This window comes from Caretta caretta, chromosome 2 (assembly GCF_965140235.1).
Source record: "Caretta caretta isolate rCarCar2 chromosome 2, rCarCar1.hap1, whole genome shotgun sequence".
NCBI lineage: Eukaryota > Metazoa > Chordata > Testudines > Cheloniidae > Caretta > Caretta caretta.
In genome coordinates, this window is record NC_134207.1 from 40,195,744 (window position 1) to 40,215,123 (window position 19,380).

Below are 19,380 nucleotides of genomic sequence, written 5' to 3' on the forward strand. Positions count from 1 at the left end.
TTGTTTACCGTTTCAGGAGGAGAGAGGGGCAGGAAAAGGAACTAATCCCATAAAACGTGCCTGGAAACCCAAGTGAAATAAGATAGCAGTTTTGAGGAGAAAAAAATACAAAAGCACTGAAAAATATTTAAAATTTAGTTTTAAACCTCTTAAAATCTTGTGAAAGGCTGCACTAAAAGGGAAACCTAGAGTCTGCCCTCTGTTTCAATGTTCTCTGTATCCAAGCCTGTGCATTCTTCCTCAGACAAGCCTGGGAAGCAATCCCTGGCTCACAGCCAAAAAACTTGTGGACCTCCAGTTGTTCAAGAGAAGGTGAATAACACACTGTGAAGATCAACAAGGAGGGGGCATAACTTCATACAAGACATTGTGTGTAACTTGGATCAAAAGTCTTAAAAATAATGGCCCAAATTTTCAAAAAACGTCACTTGTATGCACAATTTTTGAGTACTACTATTTGGATATACAAGTGACAGAATTTGTACAAACTCCATTTGCAAAAAAAGTTGAGTACAAATTAAGTACAGAAAGGATGTGTGTGGGTAAATTCTATCAGTTATAATGACAAATGTTAAATGCTCAAGAACTTCACTTGCAATTTTGTATGTGTATAAATGGAAGGATGGGTTAAGTATCCTTTGAAGATCTGGCTCCATGAAAAAACATTTCTAATACTTTAGAAATACCTACTAAATTGAGGAACTGTTGCATATTTTAAAAACCACAAATCTACACTAACGTGCAGCATGACATTCCAAAACCACATTTTATTTCATTTGTACACCATCTGAATCTGTTTGATCAGTAGGGGGGTTAATATACTATGCATTCTGTCAGGTCTACTCAGCTTTTCATTGCAGTGGCTGACACGATGAAGGGACTCAAGCATCAGAAGCTTTCCTGGCACATGTCCCTATACAGAATATTTGCAGAGCCACACCACGGTCGTCTGTCCATACATTCACGACCCACTATGACATCACCCAGGAAGCCCGGGATGATGCTGGCTTTGGCAGAGCTGTGTTGCAATATACATGTCCATGAACTCCTGCCCACCTCCAAAGGTACTACTTGGGATTCACCTAACATGGAATGGACATGAGCAAGCACTCAAAGAAGAAAAAAAGGTTACCTACCCCTCGTAGCTGACCTTGTAACTGTCGTTCTTCGAGATGTGTTGCTTGTGTCCATTCCATGATCCACCCTCCTTCTGTTGGCGTTCCGGCAAGAAGGAACTGAAGGTGTGGAGGGGCGGGAAGCGTGGGGAGAGGTGGCATCTCTTATACTGGCACATACGGACTCAATTCCAGAAGGCAAAACTTCCGGCACCAGTGCATGTGGCGAGCACACATACACCCTAACATGGAATGGACATGAGCAAGCACTTGAAGAAGAAAGACAACATATTTGTTTTACATGCAATATCATGTTTTCCCTGGATGATGCTTTTATTAACCAATCATCCAGTTATGAATACACAAACATCCCTTGCCTTCTTAGGTACACTGCTACTACCAATAGATATTTGGTAAAAAACCCTGGGTGCTGAAGACAACCCAAAAAGCAAGACCTTGTACTGAAAATGGTCCTGCCCCATCACAAAATGCAGATCTCTGATGACATGGTCTTACTGAAATATAGAAATGTGTCCTTTAAATCCGGGGCTGAAAACCAATCCTGAGGAGAAAAGATTGTCTAGTTGCTGCTCTCAAAATATCAAAAATTGAGAGAGATGATTCATCAATTGAAAGTGAAAGAATATCCAGTGTGCTTGCCATGCAATCCACTAATTCATGAAAAGCCAAAGCATTTTCTGAAAATGACAAATCTGACTTATCTCCTACCTTTTCATCTGTGGTTGTAATGCCCCCAGAGTCTGGATCTGACTCTGAATCCCACTAGTGCTTCCTTTTACAACAAAAATTCCTTCCGTATTATAGAAGACTTATCAGGGTTCACAGATTTGATCAGATTAATGTCTTTCAGATCTGGAGGTTGAACCTCATCTACACACACACTCAGAGAAGCCCTATCCCCATACATCGAGAATTACTGATAAGAAACCGGGAAAGCCCAATGAGGCCAACGCACCCACAGTGGCATCTACCAATCCGGCCAAAACCCCATATTTGGATTTGGATGCTTATATTTTTGTCCACGAAGTTATGCATCATACAGGTGACTTTGCTTGTAATACTCCTTCTGTGGATCCTGCCCACAAATCAAATTCTTTCTCCAGTATGAAACTGCTCTCAGTTCCAACAAAATTGGAGACAACAACAATCTTGGTTGAACAAGGGAAATTGGAGAACAGTTCTTTTCTAGGGATCCAGAAAATGTCCTTGGAGTTGAAGGAAGAGGAGAATCCCCACACTCCTCTACATATCCTTTCCCTTCTGGAGACAGACATATTTGAGACTGTTGGAGTACGGTTTCTCCTTGCTCCAGTAACATAACTGACTCCATACCTGGCAGATCTGAGGTCAAATCCAATCTATAAAACTGCATCTGGACAATTATGCACTGTACTGCCATAGTATCAGTCACTGGTGTTACAATATGTTCTTCTTCACCAGCTCCTTAAGTCTCTTTTTAGAACTGGCTCATCCAGATCCGAAGAAGGTTTCCTCACTTTTCCATGCAGCTGCATATCAGTATATGGTTCTTTATATTAGTTTCCATAATGGAATCCTTCACTCACGGATTGGCTCTCTTAAGAGAGACTGACACTGTCGAGGACTGACTACTGACATCTGCCTGGGTAGATAAATCGTTATCACGGAGATTGGCTTTATACATAGAAGCCGACACCTCAGAGGCTTTCCTCTTTTTCTGGGCCTTGTCACCAGACCTTAGAGTCCAGCAAAGATGACATCTTTTTTACCCACAGAACCATCCAGAAAATGACCTTGAATTACCTATAGAAAAACTATAATGTAAAAAAATGCTACATGCTGAAGCATTAACTAACCTTGTGTAGCTTTAGCTATTCTCAGAGGAACACAATGACTTTTAAATGAGCCAGACACGTCTATGGATCATCTTGCCAGTTCCAAATGGCCTTGCAGCTAAGATTTTTTTCAAAAGGACTGCTTGTAATCTGTTCTTTCTTTGCTCTCGAGGTAAACGTAGAGCAAATTGAGCACTTGGAGGATGAGTTCCCGTCCCCTAAACATGACAGGCACCCAGCATGTGAACAAGATGCCATGAACAACGCCGGACAGGATACATATCTTTTGAAAACCATGTGTCTTTTTTGGTTCCATCAACAACTATCTATACTATTACTAACTATAAGACTAAACTCTCTATAGCTACTAACAATTAAGATTTCAACGAACTAATCATGGATCCAAAAGGATACCTGAGCTCCCTACAAAAGGTTCAGCTGGTCGCAGTTGGAAGGAACAGAGGCAGCTGGAGAGCCACACCCCTTTTATACTCTTGCCTTGGAACATTTGACATTCTGTAAGGGGAAGGAGGGAGGGAGCACCCTAATGACTACTGCTAGTTAAAGCTCTAGGGGTCAGACTGCACCAGTTCAGAACATCTCAAGAGTGGGAATATGCACAGGACCCTTGGAAAAAAAATCTAGTTTTAGAGGTACTAAACTTAAGTGTGTCTTTTTAAATTGAGGACTTTGCGTAAGAACAAAATATTTTCTTTAATAGTGCATCTGTTCACCATTCCCCAGCTGATATCACCATCCTATATATGTGTAAATTGTTTTTACAACAGACAATTTTGAGTTCTGCAGCATAGAGGTAAGCATATATACAGAAAACAGCTGATTTGGAGCAGGCACATATACATCTGCTTGGTCAGAAGCCCACCAAATAGACACCAGAAAACCCTCACGGCAATAATATTTGTTCACCCTTAAATGCAGGTGGGGAAAGAAGCAGTTACCCAACAAATGGATGGAGCTATGGAATAGCAGCTCTACAGGATATTCGGTCAGAGAAAATGACCTTGAATTACCTATAGAAAAACTATAATGTAAAAAAATACTACATGCTGAAGCATTAACTAACCTTGTGTAGCTTTAGCTATCCTCAGAGGAACATGATAACTTTTAAATGAGCCAGACACATCAAAATTAGAAAGCTCAAGAATGGCTGATAATTGGTGCAGAAGACTAAATATATACATGGTGTGAACCAATATTTCCCATAAATCTGCAAACTGCATAATTAAAATACTCAACCCACCATCTTCTGTGTATTTGCTAATGCCACTGTCCCAAAATAATAAATGTGTAGGGTTGTCTACACACTTAGCCATGTAATTTGGGTGTTCTAACTTTCTTCTTCTGAATATTTTTTCCTGGGGAATATGATATGGCCCTAGGACATCAAGTAGAAAATAAGCAGCAAAAACAGATTAACTCTTAAGAAACAAAGCTCTTGTCATATAAATCTTCTATATATAAAATAAGAAAGCACAGAAAATATATTCTAAAACTAGAATTATTTCTCAATTTTTTTTACAGCATCAGGTTTTTTTTTAAACAAAGTCATTCAAATATGACACTTTACACAAAATTCAGTCTAGTACACTACTAGATTGTACTACAAGTAGAAAACTACTTTAAGTTTAGCTGTTGATTATTAAAAAGAATCTTTCCAATCATCTATGAGAAAAAAAAAGTTAGAATACCAAGAATCTAAGAAAACTCGAACATGTCGGTTCCAACAAGCAACTGCAAAAATAAATCTAAAGTAAGGTAGAGGACAGCTAGTCAAGGCCAGGTGGCTGTCAAAAAATCTTTGCTTTCTGTTTTTCAAGGGAGGGCAAAACAAAGAAAAGGAGTACCTTTGCCACTGGTGCTTTCCACTGTGTACAAGTAATCCATGTAAAAGGCACCAAACCTCTGCATTCCAGCTATCTCTGAGTATGTCTCCTACCAACAGAGCAAAGCAAATAAAACAAAAGTTGTGTAAGGAAAGAATCTTGAGATTACAAACTAATAGGCCTACTATCAAAGACATATATGCTTGTTTGGTTTCTGCATTAACACATAGAAAGGCTTATCAAAACAGAAGACAGAGGTTATCTCAGAGAATTCACCTTTCAGATAGGTGATCTAACTTCTATTGCACACCACACAAAAAGGAGATCCATAATTCTGCTTGACATTTTGATCACTTTATCAATTACATATAGTTTATTAATACCTTTAATAGAGTAAATATTCTTCACTTGACCTCCCACATCCCAGCAGACCTGTCTAATACTGTGAAATTAAAACTAAAGATTGTTAATTCTAAAATATTTTGATTTTTTTAAACAAAAGAATGCCTTTTATCTTTAGCCTTTTGAAAAATTAGTAAGTCACTACATCATTACAATTTTTAGACAATATCTCATATTTTAATTTCATAGAAGCAAGAGAACCATAGAAAACTTGTCAAGGAAAGGGCATTTTTTAATTAAGGAGAAGTAAAGGGTATTCATAAATGTTTGGGTTTGGGGCTTTACCAACTTCACTCTGTTGTGGCATCTCTAGATTAATATATACTGTACTGCTCTTTTCATTCTTTTTCTTTTTGTTATAAGCAGTATATAGAATCATAGAAATGTAGGGCTCGAAAGGACCTTGAGCGGTGACCTAGTCCATCCTCTCCTCCTTCTTCCCCCCCCCCTTCCGAAACAGGGCCAAGTATAGCTAGACAATCCCTGACAGGAGTTTGTCCAACCTCTTCTTAAACACTTCCAGTGACAGGGATTCCACAACCCTCCTGGGAAGCCTATTCCAGTACTTAATTATCCTCAGAATTAGAAATCTTTTCCTAATATCTAGTCTCCCTTGCTGCAAATTAAGCTCATTACTTCTTGTCCTACCTTCAGTGGATACGGAGAACAAATGATCACCATTCTCCTCTTTATAAAAGCCTTAATATATTAGCAAAATTATCAGATCTCCTCTCTGTCTTCTTTTCTCAAGATTAAACATTCCCAGTTTTTCTAACCTTTCCTCAGAGGTCAGATTTTCTAAACCTTTTATCATTTTTTGATCCTTTTCTGCAGTACTACTGCCTAGCCAGTTAGTCCCCATTTTAGTCGTGCATTTGATTTTTTCTTCTTATGTGTAGTACTTTGAACCTATCTTTATTAAATTTCATCATGTTGATTTCAACTAATTCTCCAATTTGTCGCGGTCGTTTTGAATTCTAATCCTGTCCTCCAAAGTGCTTACAACTTCTCCCAGTCTGGTGTAATCTGAAAATTTTATAAGCATACTCTCCACTTCATTATTCAAGTCATTAATGAAAATGTTGAATAGTACTAGACACAGGATAGAACCCTCCAAGAACCCTACTAAGTACATCCTCCCAGTTTGACAGCAAACCATTGGTAATTACTCTGAGTATGATCTTTCAGTCAGTTGTGTAACCAACTCTTATAGTAATTTCATCTAGACTGCATTTCCCTAGTTTGATTATGAAAATTTCATGTGGGATTATGTCAGAAAGCTTTACTATAATCCAGATATCACATCTACAGCCTCCGCCATATCCAGTAGGCCAGTGGTTCTCAAACTTACTTGATTGCACACACAGCCTTTCTTTGTGTCTGTAGTAGTTTATGCCCCCCCACACACACACACACACCGCCCCTAGCTCTCCAGCCACCAAGCTCTGAATGTGCGTAGTAAGTTTTTTTTTCCCTAAAGCTTCTCATGCCCTCCCCCAACCAAAATACATTCGGCGTACCACCAGCACTCCCATTTGAGAACCACTGCAGAAGGCCAACAACCCAGTCAAAGAAGGAAATTAGGTTGACTTGGCATGATTTGTTCTCAACAAAACCATGCTGGCTATTTCCTTATCACCCTATTATCCTCTAGGTGCTTAAAAATTGATTGGTTAATAATTCCACATATTGAAGTTAGGATGACTAGTATATAATTTCTTGGGTCCTTCTTAAAGGATGTTTGCCCTTCTCCAGTCCTCTCAGACCTCACCAATCCTCCATAAATACTCCAAGATGATTGCTAATGGTTCCAAGATTATCTCAGCTAGTTTCTTAAGTATCCTATGGTGAATTTAGTCAGGTCATCAACTTCAATAGATCTAATTTATCTAAATATTCTTTAATCTGATCTTTCCCTCTTCTGGTTTGTGCTCCTTACCCCTTTTGTTAATATCAGTCATGGTAGGTATCTGGTTACAATTTACCTTCCAAGTGAAGATTGAGGCAAAATATGTATTCAACACCTCAGCCTTCTTGACGTCATCCATTAGCAGCTTTCGTTCCCCGCTAAGTAGAGGACCTACTCTCTTCTTCATCTACCTCTTGCTCCTAATGTATTTAAAGAACCTTTTTACGTTGCCTTTCATATCCCTGGCTAGGTGCAATTCATTTTGTGCCTGAGCCTTTCTGATTTTGTTCCTATATCCTTGCACTATTCTTTTGTACTAATTCACAGCAGTTGATCCATGTTTCCACTTTTGGTAGGATTCCTTTTTTATTTTCAGCTCATTAAAGATCTCCAGGTGTAATCATATTGGCCTAATACTATTCTTCCTATTTTTTTATTTACATCCACATATTCTGTTGCTGTGCCTTAAATACTGCCTCTGAGAAACTGCCAGCTTTTCTGAACTCCTTTTTCCTTTACATTTGCTTCCCAAGAGACCTTATCTACCAGTCCTGAGTTTGTTAAAGTCTGCTTTTTTGAAGTCCATTGTTCTGACTCTGCTGCTCTCATTCCTTCCTTTCCTTAGGATCATAGAACCTATCAATTCATGATCACCATAATTTTTTTCCATCCCCACAAACAATTGCTCCCTGTTAGTCATAATCAAGTTTATAATGGGCTTCCCCTCTGCTTACATCCTCCTCTGTATGAAACAAGAAGTTGTCACCAGCACCTACCAAGAACTTCTTGGAAATTTTATGTTTTGCTATATTACTCTTCCAACAGATGTCAGGGTGGTTAAAATCCCTCATTACTACCACATCTTGTGTTTTGGAGACTTCTGTTTCTTTTTGTAGAGACATCTCATATATTTATAATACTGACCCAAAGCTCTCTATCATAAGACTTTTAATTTTTTTAAAAAAATCAAAGTATAATCTTATCAACATGTATCTGGCTCAGAATATCAATATTTGTAGGATAACTTTTTCAAAAGTGCCTACAGGTATATCTACGCTGCAATTAGAGATCTATGGCTGGTCCATGTCAGCTGACTCAGGCTCGTAGGGCTCAGGCTAAGAGGCTGTTTAATTGCAGTATAGACATTTGAGCTCAGGCTCCAGTTGAGTCAAATGACATGGGCCACCCATGCATTTTTAACTGCAGTGTAGACACACCCTCAGTGATTTAGCAGACTAAATGACTTAGGTACTTAGAAGACTATGTCTCATTGAAACACAACAAAAGGCAGGGCTTGTTTACACTACAGTAGAGCACATTAGTGCATAAGCAACATATGTCAACAGAAGGTGTTCTGCTGCCAGCATAGCTACACCAGCTACCCTATGGCAACAGAGGCACTCTTCTGTTAGCATAGCTGGGCTATACTGGGAGTTCTGCCAGCATAGCTCTGTCAGCTAGAAAGTGTGATTTTTGCACACTCCTTGGCAATGTAGCTATGCCAGAAAACTTTGTAGTGCAGACCAGATCTCAGACTCTTCCTAGGTGCCTAAATCTCTTTTGAAAATGGTACTTCAGAATTTTCAAAATTATACCCAGAATCTGCAGTCTCACATAGATTTGATTCAAAATAGAACTGACTGTATAGTGGATGTGCTCTCTGCAAATGAGAACAAAATGGGGAATAACTCTAAAAATGTACACAGAAAGGAGACTTGTTTGACTAATTCCAAAAATACCCCTCTTGACACATAGTTTATTTGAAGTCCTAAAATGACAAAAAGTGTGTGTGTTTGAGAATATAGCCAGTGTTACAAATCAGAGCACAAAGCATACAGAAGCAGAATGACTCAGGGTAAGTTAATTTTGTCTCCTTTGAAATGATAAGAACGTTTCTAGCTTAAAAAAAAAAAAAAAAAAGCTTATTTACTAAAGAATTTTGTGCGTGGTCTAATTGTCAGAAATTTCTTGGGTCTGGTACCCCACGTTGCACAACAAGTTTTCTCTGAACCATTTCTAATTTGTAGGCATTATACAGTATACGAATTTTGTTAACTACGAAATGTTATACCCCTTTTCTCCCATATGTGAATATCATATTCAAGTTATTCAACTGATTCAATTTCTTAAATTCTGTGTATAATCTCATAAAACAGGATCAGACCCAGATACAGAAGAGATATGGAGTGATGTGGAAAATTACTGAATCCCAAATAACCCACAGAGATATAGTAAGAGAAGCAGTATGTTGCTCTCCAACAGCATAGAACAACAATGGTGAACATGAAATGCCAAAGGACATCTGTTCCAGCAATTTAAGATTACTGGGTTTCCTTAATGGGAATCAGAAATTATTACATTCTGGACAAACGACTGCTAAACACCCTATTAGTGAACATAAGAGAATCTAATTTACAGTGAAGCAGTATATTGATATCTGACTGAAGAAGTAATAAATGTTCTATGTTAAGTAACACAATAGCTGTCAAAATATACAACCATACCATCACCAAAGATAAAAGCTGAATTAGTAGTACACCTTGCAAGTAGATAGATATAGCATGCAAGGACAATACAATTAACATTCTTCCAGACTTGGGCTCTTTAAAACAGCAGTTCCCAAACTGTGGTCCATAGACCACTGGTGGGTTGGATGAGCACTTGCTGGTGGTCTATGAAGAACTGTTTGGATACATGGTGCTGGTGCTCCTTTTCATTTCTGGTTTCTTTTACAGGCACTCAAACTCTGAAATCAATGCAGCTACTGGGTGCTCAGCAGTTTTGAAAATTTGCCCTTTTGGGGGGCCAACAAGGCCATTTGTAGAGTATGGTGCTGTTCAACATAAGAAAGGGTGGCAGGATCTGGTCTTTAGAAAGAACATAGATTTTAAAATCCATTGAAAAATTAAAAAAAGAAAATAAAATTAATTTTCTAACCTTATGATGAGCTGCATCCAAAATAAATTCTGCACGAATACCATTATTTTCTGGACTTCTGTAATCAAATAGTGAATTGGTAAGATACGTCATTCCTTTTGCACTCAAATTTTCTCCACAACTGAAGAAGTAGGCCTCCTTAAAAGGTCGATTTAAAAAAAAAAAGAGAGAGAGAGAGAGAGGGGCACAAGAGGGCAAACATGAGAAAAAGTCAGGTTAGTGTGACCAAACATTTCTGTTGTTTCTTCATACAATGATCTATGCAAAATCAACATGAATCCTTATGAAAACTTCAAACAGGCCACCTTAAATTCACTCCTCATTTTCAGCAAAAATTCTGGTATAGATGAAGATATTAAAACAATGATTTAATTAACTTCAAAGCTTTTCCTTATTTACAGGTTAATAAAAATATCCTGGGCTAATGAACTTTGCTATTCTATAGTTTGTTAGCCCAGAATACTGTGAACTTGATATTAACATGGAGAAGTCTTGAATTATTATTACACTGAAATATGCTCTCCATCTCACGTACACACCACTATGTGGCCTAACAACCTCAGGCAGGAGCGAGAGGAGGTGAGCGTGTGGTCTTTCACATGGGAGATCAGGTCCAACATTGCCTGGAAGCGGGCCTCTGGAAGGAATGCTCTGGCTCATGTGGCGCCGAGGACCTCCCCTTTGAACTCTATCATTGCCCCAGCCTTAAGGTCGATTTCTTTTAGTTTATCAACAGGCCCAGGTCATGGTAGATGGAACGTACCAGATCGAAGCGTCATTGCACCTGTTCCCGAGATCTGGCCTCGATGAGCCGATCGTCAAGGTACAGGAAGACCTGGACACCTCGAAGCCTCAGGTAAGCAGCCACCGGCGCCATACATTTTGTGAACATCCTTGGGGCCGACGAGACTCCAAAGGGCAGTGCCATGATTTGGAAATGGCTCTGCCCACTACAAAAAAGAGGAACTGTCTGTGCCCTTGGAAGATGGAGATATGGAAATAAGCATATTTCAAATCAAGGGAGGCCTGTCTCTTGGATCCAGGGAGAAGATAATGGAAGCTAGGGAGACCATGCGAAACTTCAACTTCCTGAGAGATTTGTTGAGGCACCGCAGGTCCAGGATGGGTCTTAGGCCCCCTTTTGCTTTCAGGATTAGGAAATAATGGAAGTAGAACTCTTTTCCTCTCATTTCCCAAGGGACCTCCTACACTGCCCCTAGCTGCAGGAGGTTCTCAACCTCTTTAACGAGGGGATGCTTGTGAGAGGGTCCCTGAAGAGGAACAGGGAAGTGGGGTGGAGGGGAGGCAGCTGAGAATTGCAGGGTGTATCCCAAAGATATAATTTCTAGCACCCAGAGGTCTGAGGTTACCCATGACCAGGCTGAACAGTAGTGGTGTATGCGGTTGAGGAGAGAATGAGGCAGATCCAGGAACTTGACTGGGGCTTCACTCTCAAGTGCACCATCAAAATGAGCACTTCTGGCCCCGCTGATGCTTTGCCGGGCCGGGTTGGGCAGGTGAGTGGGAGGAGGAAGGGTGGCAACAACTAAAACTCATATCTCTAGCCTTTCTGCTTGCAGACCCCTGCCAAGGCTGCCAGGGCCTTGAAGGCGGGGGGCAGCCGAAACTGCTTCCTCACCTACTGACGTGTATGCAGACCCAGCAAGCAAAAGGTGGCCTGACAGTCCTTTAGTCCATGCAGCCTCACATCTGTTTGTTCTGCAAAGAGACCATTCCCATCAAACAGGAGGTCCTGGATGGAGGACTGCATCCCCTGGAACAAGCCCCCAGTTTGAAGCCAGGAACTGTGCCTCATGATCACCACTGATGCAACCACAGTGGCCACTGAATCGGCCACATCCCACATCATTTGGAGGGAGAATCTCGTCGCTGTTGTACCCTCCTACATTGGGCCTTGAATTCTTGGGCCAAGTCCTGGGGCAGGGAATCCTTGAACTTACGGAGGGAGTCCCATAAGTTAAAGTTATATCTCTGCAAAAAAGCCTGGTGGTTTGCAACCCTGAACTGAAGGCTGGCCGTTGAATAAATTTTCCTTCCAGAAAGATCCAGCGTCTTGGCCTCCTTAGTTTTGGGGGTAGAACTGGTTTGCCTGTTGGCTTCAGAAACGGCCAGCAACCCTACACGTGGGTGGGTGTACAAGCATTCAAACTGCTTGGCTAGGACAAAATATTTCTTTTCAGCTCTCTTGGAGGTGAGTGGGACTGAAGATGGGGTTTGCCAGAGGGCTTTGACTATCTTTAAGACCCCATCGTGCACCGGAAGATGTCTGACTTCTCCACCATCTCCTCAACGTCCAGTGGCCACCCTTCAGAGCAGGACCTAGTGCTCGTTGAAATCCTTCATGGGCTAGCTGGAGGGGGCCCTGCCACAGCTTCATCTGGAGAGGACAATGACAACTGGTCCACCAGGGGAGAGCCCGGGTCATTGTTACCCGTGGGGGGGGGGGGTTTGGGGTGCACACTCACTCCTCCACCCCAGCGTCCAATTGTGTTTTGTGCACTAAGTCTGGCACCACTGGTTGCTTTTCCTAAGTGGCGACCAAAGATTGGTGCAATGGGGACATCAACATAACCAGAATGCCCCAGGCATTCCAGTAGAGCCACTGCACCGGCCACTGGCCCTGCTGCCAGGACAGCATTGAGGAGGCTGACGCAGCCTCAGGTGCCCAGTCGTGCCGGTGCTGCCTTGGTAATAGGCTGCACTCCCTTTCCAAGCCAGAGGAATCCCCTTTCGGTGATCACGGTGGGGCCGGCAACACCCGAGTCTAACCACTAACCATTGCTGTGGGTGAACAATGCCTCGAATTGGCAGATCGGTGCGGGATCGGTATCATGTCGGAGAACGTTCCCATGGTCTAGGTGATGGCAACCTACATCATGGAGACAGCTGGCAGGAGGATGACCAGTGCCAGCCATACAGTGGCCAATGCCTCCCTCCAAACAAACCTCATTGAGAGGGTGGAGACCAGGAGCGTGGTGTCAGCAGTCTAAAACATTGAATCTAAAACAGTGCTGTTGCAGAGACCTGGAGTGCAGCAACAGAGAGCGCTGCCTCTGCTCCAGGGTCTGGGGCGGGGGGGATATTCACTTGACCTCTGTGGTTTTATTATGGCTGACTTGTTCTTGTGAGGAACCTTTGCCAGGTCCATCACAGCATGCAGTGCCAGCTGCACTGGGAGAGTCCTTTGCTTTCTGAGCACCGGGAGGGCCTGGGAAGGCACTGACCCAGCTATGAGTCTGGTCCCCTACCACTCCCTGGAGTCAGTGGCAGATCCCTCGAGGATCCCAGGAGGCTAGGAGGCCCCATTGGGGAGGCACCCCCATGTAGTTCCGGGGTGGGCTGGTGACCTGAACTGGGTCCTTTACCCAATGCCCCTTGGCCTTTCTTGCCCAGTGCCAGGGAGTCACACTTCTTTGACTTCTTTTTGGGCACCAGCAAAGGGGAGCGCTGCCGGGGGTGCACTGCGCACCAAGGCCGAAGTGGTGGGAGTCAAGTCCGGCCAGGACAGCTCTGAGGCTAGGCAGAAGGCAGCCTCCATGAGAAGAAACCGAGAGGGCATAGGGTTGGCGGCGCCTGATATATCAAGGCATAGCACAGCACTCCAGAGGGCACCACAGCCAACCCATCAGATACCGCTAAGGCAAAAATCTCCAACAACTGTGCACATGGGCATGCACACACCTAGAATGCAATCAAGATGAGTAAGCACTCAAAGAACAACCATGGTTGTTGCAGGGAGAAGGATAGGGAGTTCAGAGGGTAGCATTCAGGATTCAATACAAACAATCATACATGGTATGATTGTTGCAAAATAACTATCTCTGAGAAACATTTAGAGATGTTCAGATGGAAGATGCTGTGTAACTGCAATCTATTAGTAGCTGTAGGATTATTAAATAAGAAACCCTTGGCAAATAAATGTGCAGGAAATTGCATTACTAAGAAATAAGTGTATAGTTTCTATGGTTCAGTAACTGCATAGTATCCTCTCTCTCTGAGAGAGACAGTTACCCCAAATCACGCCAGTTATACATACTACCACTAAACACAGGATTTCTGTGACACTGTACTCTTCACCACACCTAAGAAAAGTAAATATTTTTCATATTTTAAATCAATAAAGCACATCATCTTTGCTGTATTTAACAATCAGCATTATTTCAAATGAACTTACTTTATCACTTCTGTTCACATTCTCTTCAAAGTCTTTAATTCCCATAATTCCTTTAAGGCACATAGCTTGGCAACCAACAAAACCTATTTGGCAGTCAAAGAAAGGTTCTCCCATCATAAGGACCTATTGGAGGGGAAAAATTATATGACAACGTGTACTATACGACTGAAGATATTAAAAACTAAAAATTGAAAAAGTAGAGAAAATTTTAAAATAATATATGGTAAGCTTTACAGGTGTGGTTTTTAATTAATCAAGAAATGAATTCAATAACAACACTTTTAAAAGTACACTCTTACCAAATCTTAGTACTATGGTGTTCTAACTTTGCAGTAATGGAGAATAGGAATTACTTTAGTGAACTATCTAATAAAGTAGAAATATACAACCAAATATTAACTGCTATTTCAAATATTTAACTGATGACAAATATTTATTATACATCAATTTGCAAAGACATTTACTATAACCTGAAAAATCTAGTCATACTGGAACATTACCTCAACTGTGGTTCCTTCTTGCTCCCAGCATATAACTTCTTTGGATTTTACTTTCTGAGGGCTATAATAACTACTTTCAGCTTGCATTTCAGTAAGCTATGAAACAATGATAAACACCTTATATTAGCCAATATTAGCATTAAACAGCAATAATCTGTCATTACTATATAGAATTGATGAAGACAAATTAAACGTTAGTATAGGCCAAAAATTATTATTAGGCAGGAAACAGGTGCAGTAAAAACAGCTGTAACGTATTATCCATATTAGAATATGCGAACTTCTAGCTGAATATGCCAATTTAATCTCAAGTATTGCTAAAAAAGTTTTAAAACACTTTAGTATTTTTATTTAGTTGTCTTTTTACACCAACAATGTATAAAATTAAAGTAACAGATATGCAGCTGCAATACACATGCCAGTTTATAATCTGCTCTAAAAATCCATAAACTTATTGAAACATTTATCCTGCATAGTAAATAATTCACAGCATAAATAATATTAAAGAAAACATTATGACTTTGAATCATACCTAAATTTCTTTTTTCTCATGTTATTTTAAAATAAAACTCTATTAAATTTTATTTTCTATGCTCTAAATACTTAGATATTTATCAAAACTTTAAAGCAGTAAATCATACAATGGAAAAAGTACATTATACAGTTAAACACTCTATTAGAAAAGTTGTACTAAAACTTCATATTAGTTTTGCATTTTTATAGTTTGATCTGCTGACATTAATAATTCAAGTTTTAATCTTTACATAATACACACCGGCTCTCATTACTTAGTTATTTCCAAGAGAGTGTAGAAATGGCTGCTCTTTCTAAGTAAAATTCTGTAATCCAAAAGCTCAAGTAAAATTGGTTTTTAAAAACAAAAACAAAATAAAACAAAAACTGATCACTGTTCAGCTGTGTGCAATTATTGTGGAGGAAAAGCAATTAATTGATTAAAAGAACTCAGACATTACAAGAACAATTTTCAACATTATTAGAAAAATGCTACATTTAATTTGGCATGATTTTTTAGCTGGAATGGTATCAACTGTTGAGAATGCTAATGTAGAAACTTGACCTTATTTTTTGACCAAAATATGAACCACAAATTAATTCCATTCATTCCTTGCATGCAAACAGAACAATGAATTCTAATGTTTTCCTCCTAAATGTCACCATACTGCTCTCATATACCACTTTACATTCTAAAAACATAAAATGCAAGATACCATAATTTATAAGTAATTTTTACCACAACCTAAGATTAAATGCACAAGCCTATTAACACAACATTAAGAGGCCCAATCCTGCAACCCTTGCTCACGTCAATCAGTGGTTCTCAACTAAGGGTACACATACCTATGAAGATATGCAGAAGTCTTCCAGGGGATACATCAACTCATCTAGATATTTGCCTAGTTTTACAACAGGGTACATAAAAAACACTAGCAAAGTCAGTACAAACTAAAATTTCATACGGACAAAATGAGAAAGTAAGCAATTTTTCTGTAATAGTGTGCTGTGACACTTTTGTATTTTTATGTCTGATTTTGGAAGCAAGTAGTTTTTAAGTGAGGTGAAACGTGGGGTATGAAAGACAAACCAAGCTCCTGAAAAGGGTACAGTAGTCTGGAAAGGTTGAGAACCACTGACATAAATAGGTCCAATGACTTCAGTAGGATTTCTCATGTGAGCAAGGGCTGTAGAACCAAGATTCAATACTGCACGTGGGAATACAAAACAAAGCAAAACCATTTAAGTTCCAACTGCAATTTTTAAAAAATTACAACTCCCATGCTTTTAAACAAAAACAAGGTAAGTGAAAATCATGGGAAAGCTGCATATTTTTCTCCACTCATATTAATTAACATTTTTAACTAAACAGAAGACAAAGATATGTTTCAAGTACCTAATAAATCCTTTAAATAAAATTACTTACATTCTTACATCAGATTAAAATGTTAAATAATTAGCAACTGTCAAAGCTGAAGTGGTTGAAACTTTTTCATCAACATGCCTTTTTAAAATGCAGATTCTCCACCATCCATTCTTTTCATGCTCTAAAGCATTCTGGCCTTTATTCAACATGTGCCTAACTATAAACTCATCATTAGTCTTCAGTCAGGCTACTCATGGACATAAAATTTGACATGTGTTTAAATACTTTGCTAAACTAGGCCCCGATTTTTATCAAATTAATTCCTGTCAGTAAATCTTAGTGTTTTATCAGTATTTAAGTTATTAACATTATTACATAAAATCAATGACTGCTTTCTGAAAACTCATAACAGGAATAAGCAGAGATTTTTTTTTATTTGAGATTATTTTGATCACTGATTTATGAGAAAATTTATACAAATCTCAATCTCTCTCTCTCTCTCTCTCTGTATACATATAAAATTTCTTACTTTACTGTTCCTAAGGTGACTCCCAACAGAAGTACAAGTATTTAAAAATTATGTCAACTAAAATTTACTTTAATCTTGGATGTTCCAGAGTAACAGGTCCAGTTCTATCTATTACTACACAGTAAAGAAAATAACTCCAGCCATTCTCAAATTGCTATATCAGCAAAAGTACTTTTACAAGAAATCAAGTGAATTTGCAAAAATGTCATGTAGACTCAGAAGCCAATATTAAAATAAAAGTTCATGGATACTTTTCAGTATTAAGAACTTTTTTTTTCCTTTCAAGTTTTTTATCTATTTTAGTGCTAAATTAAAATGGTTTCCCTTCAGAACTGGATTGTTTTTCATTGAACTAAATTTTATATCAATCACCTCACAAACCCAAGTTAACTGCAAATTGTTTGATGAAGAATAAAACTGTTCAATTGCTTCATATTTTCAGCAATAAAAGTCTTTCCTCTCTTTATTAAAAAGACAAATAACCACACACTGAAATCTAATACATTAATTCATTGCTCCACAAAACAATTATTAGACTATAATGTAGAGAAGTACTTACCTTGAAAGTCACAGTTGCCTTTGTGCAGTAAAACCCAATAGAAACAATAGGATCCTTAAGGGCCTGGGATTTGTGTTGATGCAGTATTGTTCCACCTTCTGTTCCAGTGTAGTCATCCTCTCCATCATCATAACTCACAATAGCAGGAACAAAAGACCAGGCCCAGGAAACCCATCCCTGCTGCTGATCATCATCTTGATGCATGTAGGGTTCTTGGTTAATATACTGGGTAGAATATTGCATATCTGAACCTGTTTCATCTTCTATACCTTTTGACACAAAATATAAATCAAATTTCAACTCAACAGTAATTAAAGGCTCTTCTTTTATGCAATGTCCACAATTATAATATGCAGGCAGTTATATGGGGTAAGTTTTACACGCCATTCTCTTGTCTCTAGTCTCATTAATACCAATACAGATTTTTATAAATGAAAGTTTCCCGCTAAGGCTTCCTAAGCTCCTAAAAAAATTGTTTTTTTTAGATTTTAAGGTAGCAAATCTGAGCTCTGACGACTTTCACCAATATTTTCCATTATGACTACAGAAATGCTATGCACTTCAAATGTTTTTCTCTATGGTACATGTTTTTCAGCCACATTCAGTTCTCCCTTGTTGAGGCTATTCTTAAAGTTTCAAACCAAATCTCATTAAATAAGGCAATCTTACAACTTTAAAGTTCAATTTTATGAAAAGTGGGAGGAAAGCTTTGTTTTTAAAACCCACAGCAATGAAAGTTCAACACAGTCGTATGCTGATGCCTGTATACTATGGTGATTGCTACCCTATAAATACACTATATTAATCTTAATTATACAATATTCCCTTATTTTCAGAGATGTGTACTGTAACTCTACCATATCATTCACAATACTCAAAAATAGCATCCAGTTTTAGCACAGAAGAACTTTTAACTTAATGTCAAATAATGATGTTGGCCTTTATCTTGGTCTCTTTTCCTCCTAATTTGGGGCTTAATGCATCACATTATTTTTCCATTTACTGCTTTCTTTTCTGCCCTTCAGGGTACTCACAATTTTAATGACAACTTGAGAGTCCTTCCTGTTTATGAGAGAAAACCTTAGATAGTAAACGCTTTGGGACAAGAAGGTTACTATTTTTTCATGTTTGTACAGCTCCTAACTCAATAGGGCCCTGAACTCAAGGTGCTACAGAAATACATAATGGAAAAACACGGAAGTTAATGGCTGATGGCTGTTTCAAAATAAATTGAGAGACGAATTCTCTGACAAACATAAAAACACAAACTAAATAACATATGGCATATATTCCAGGAACAAAACCCCTGTTGACCAGAAGGGAGGGAAAAGAGACAAGTATTGAAGTAAATATGAATGGTATGATCTTGCTCCCACTGACGTTCATGACAAACCATCCAGTGACGTCAATGGAATAGAATTGAGTGTGAAGGAAGAAAATGAGTTGAAGGTATTTTTAATTGTTTTTTTAATTTGAAATAATTTCCCATTTTATATACCCATTTTCATTCTTTTCTATATGGTTCTCCTTCCTGCTCTGCACCCAATCTAAATTTTGGGATTTCCCTGTTACAACTCACGTAGGCAGAAGCAGAGCTGGCCATCTTAGTTACTGACAAATAGCCTGAATATATTTACAGTATAATGTTGCCTAAATATTATCACTACATGTTGGCA

At 39.1% G+C, this 19,380-nt stretch overlaps 1 protein-coding gene across 10 annotated transcripts in view; it reads right to left on the bottom strand.

Annotated features, from left to right (window-relative positions):
- VPS13B (vacuolar protein sorting 13 homolog B) overlaps nt 1-19,380 on the bottom strand; it is a 940,751-nt gene that overhangs the window by 756,149 nt on the left and 165,222 nt on the right. For all 10 annotated transcript variants that reach the window (XM_048841327.2, XM_048841328.2, XM_048841325.2 and 7 more), the window contains 5 exons: nt 17,705-17,973; nt 14,738-14,833; nt 14,238-14,360; nt 10,043-10,180; nt 4,816-4,903 (listed from right to left, as the gene is read on the bottom strand). In XM_048841327.2, the coding sequence (XP_048697284.2) occupies nt 4,816-4,903; nt 10,043-10,180; nt 14,238-14,360; nt 14,738-14,833; nt 17,705-17,973 (714 nt within the window). The remainder of the gene's footprint in view (nt 1-4,815; nt 4,904-10,042; nt 10,181-14,237; nt 14,361-14,737; nt 14,834-17,704; nt 17,974-19,380) is intronic.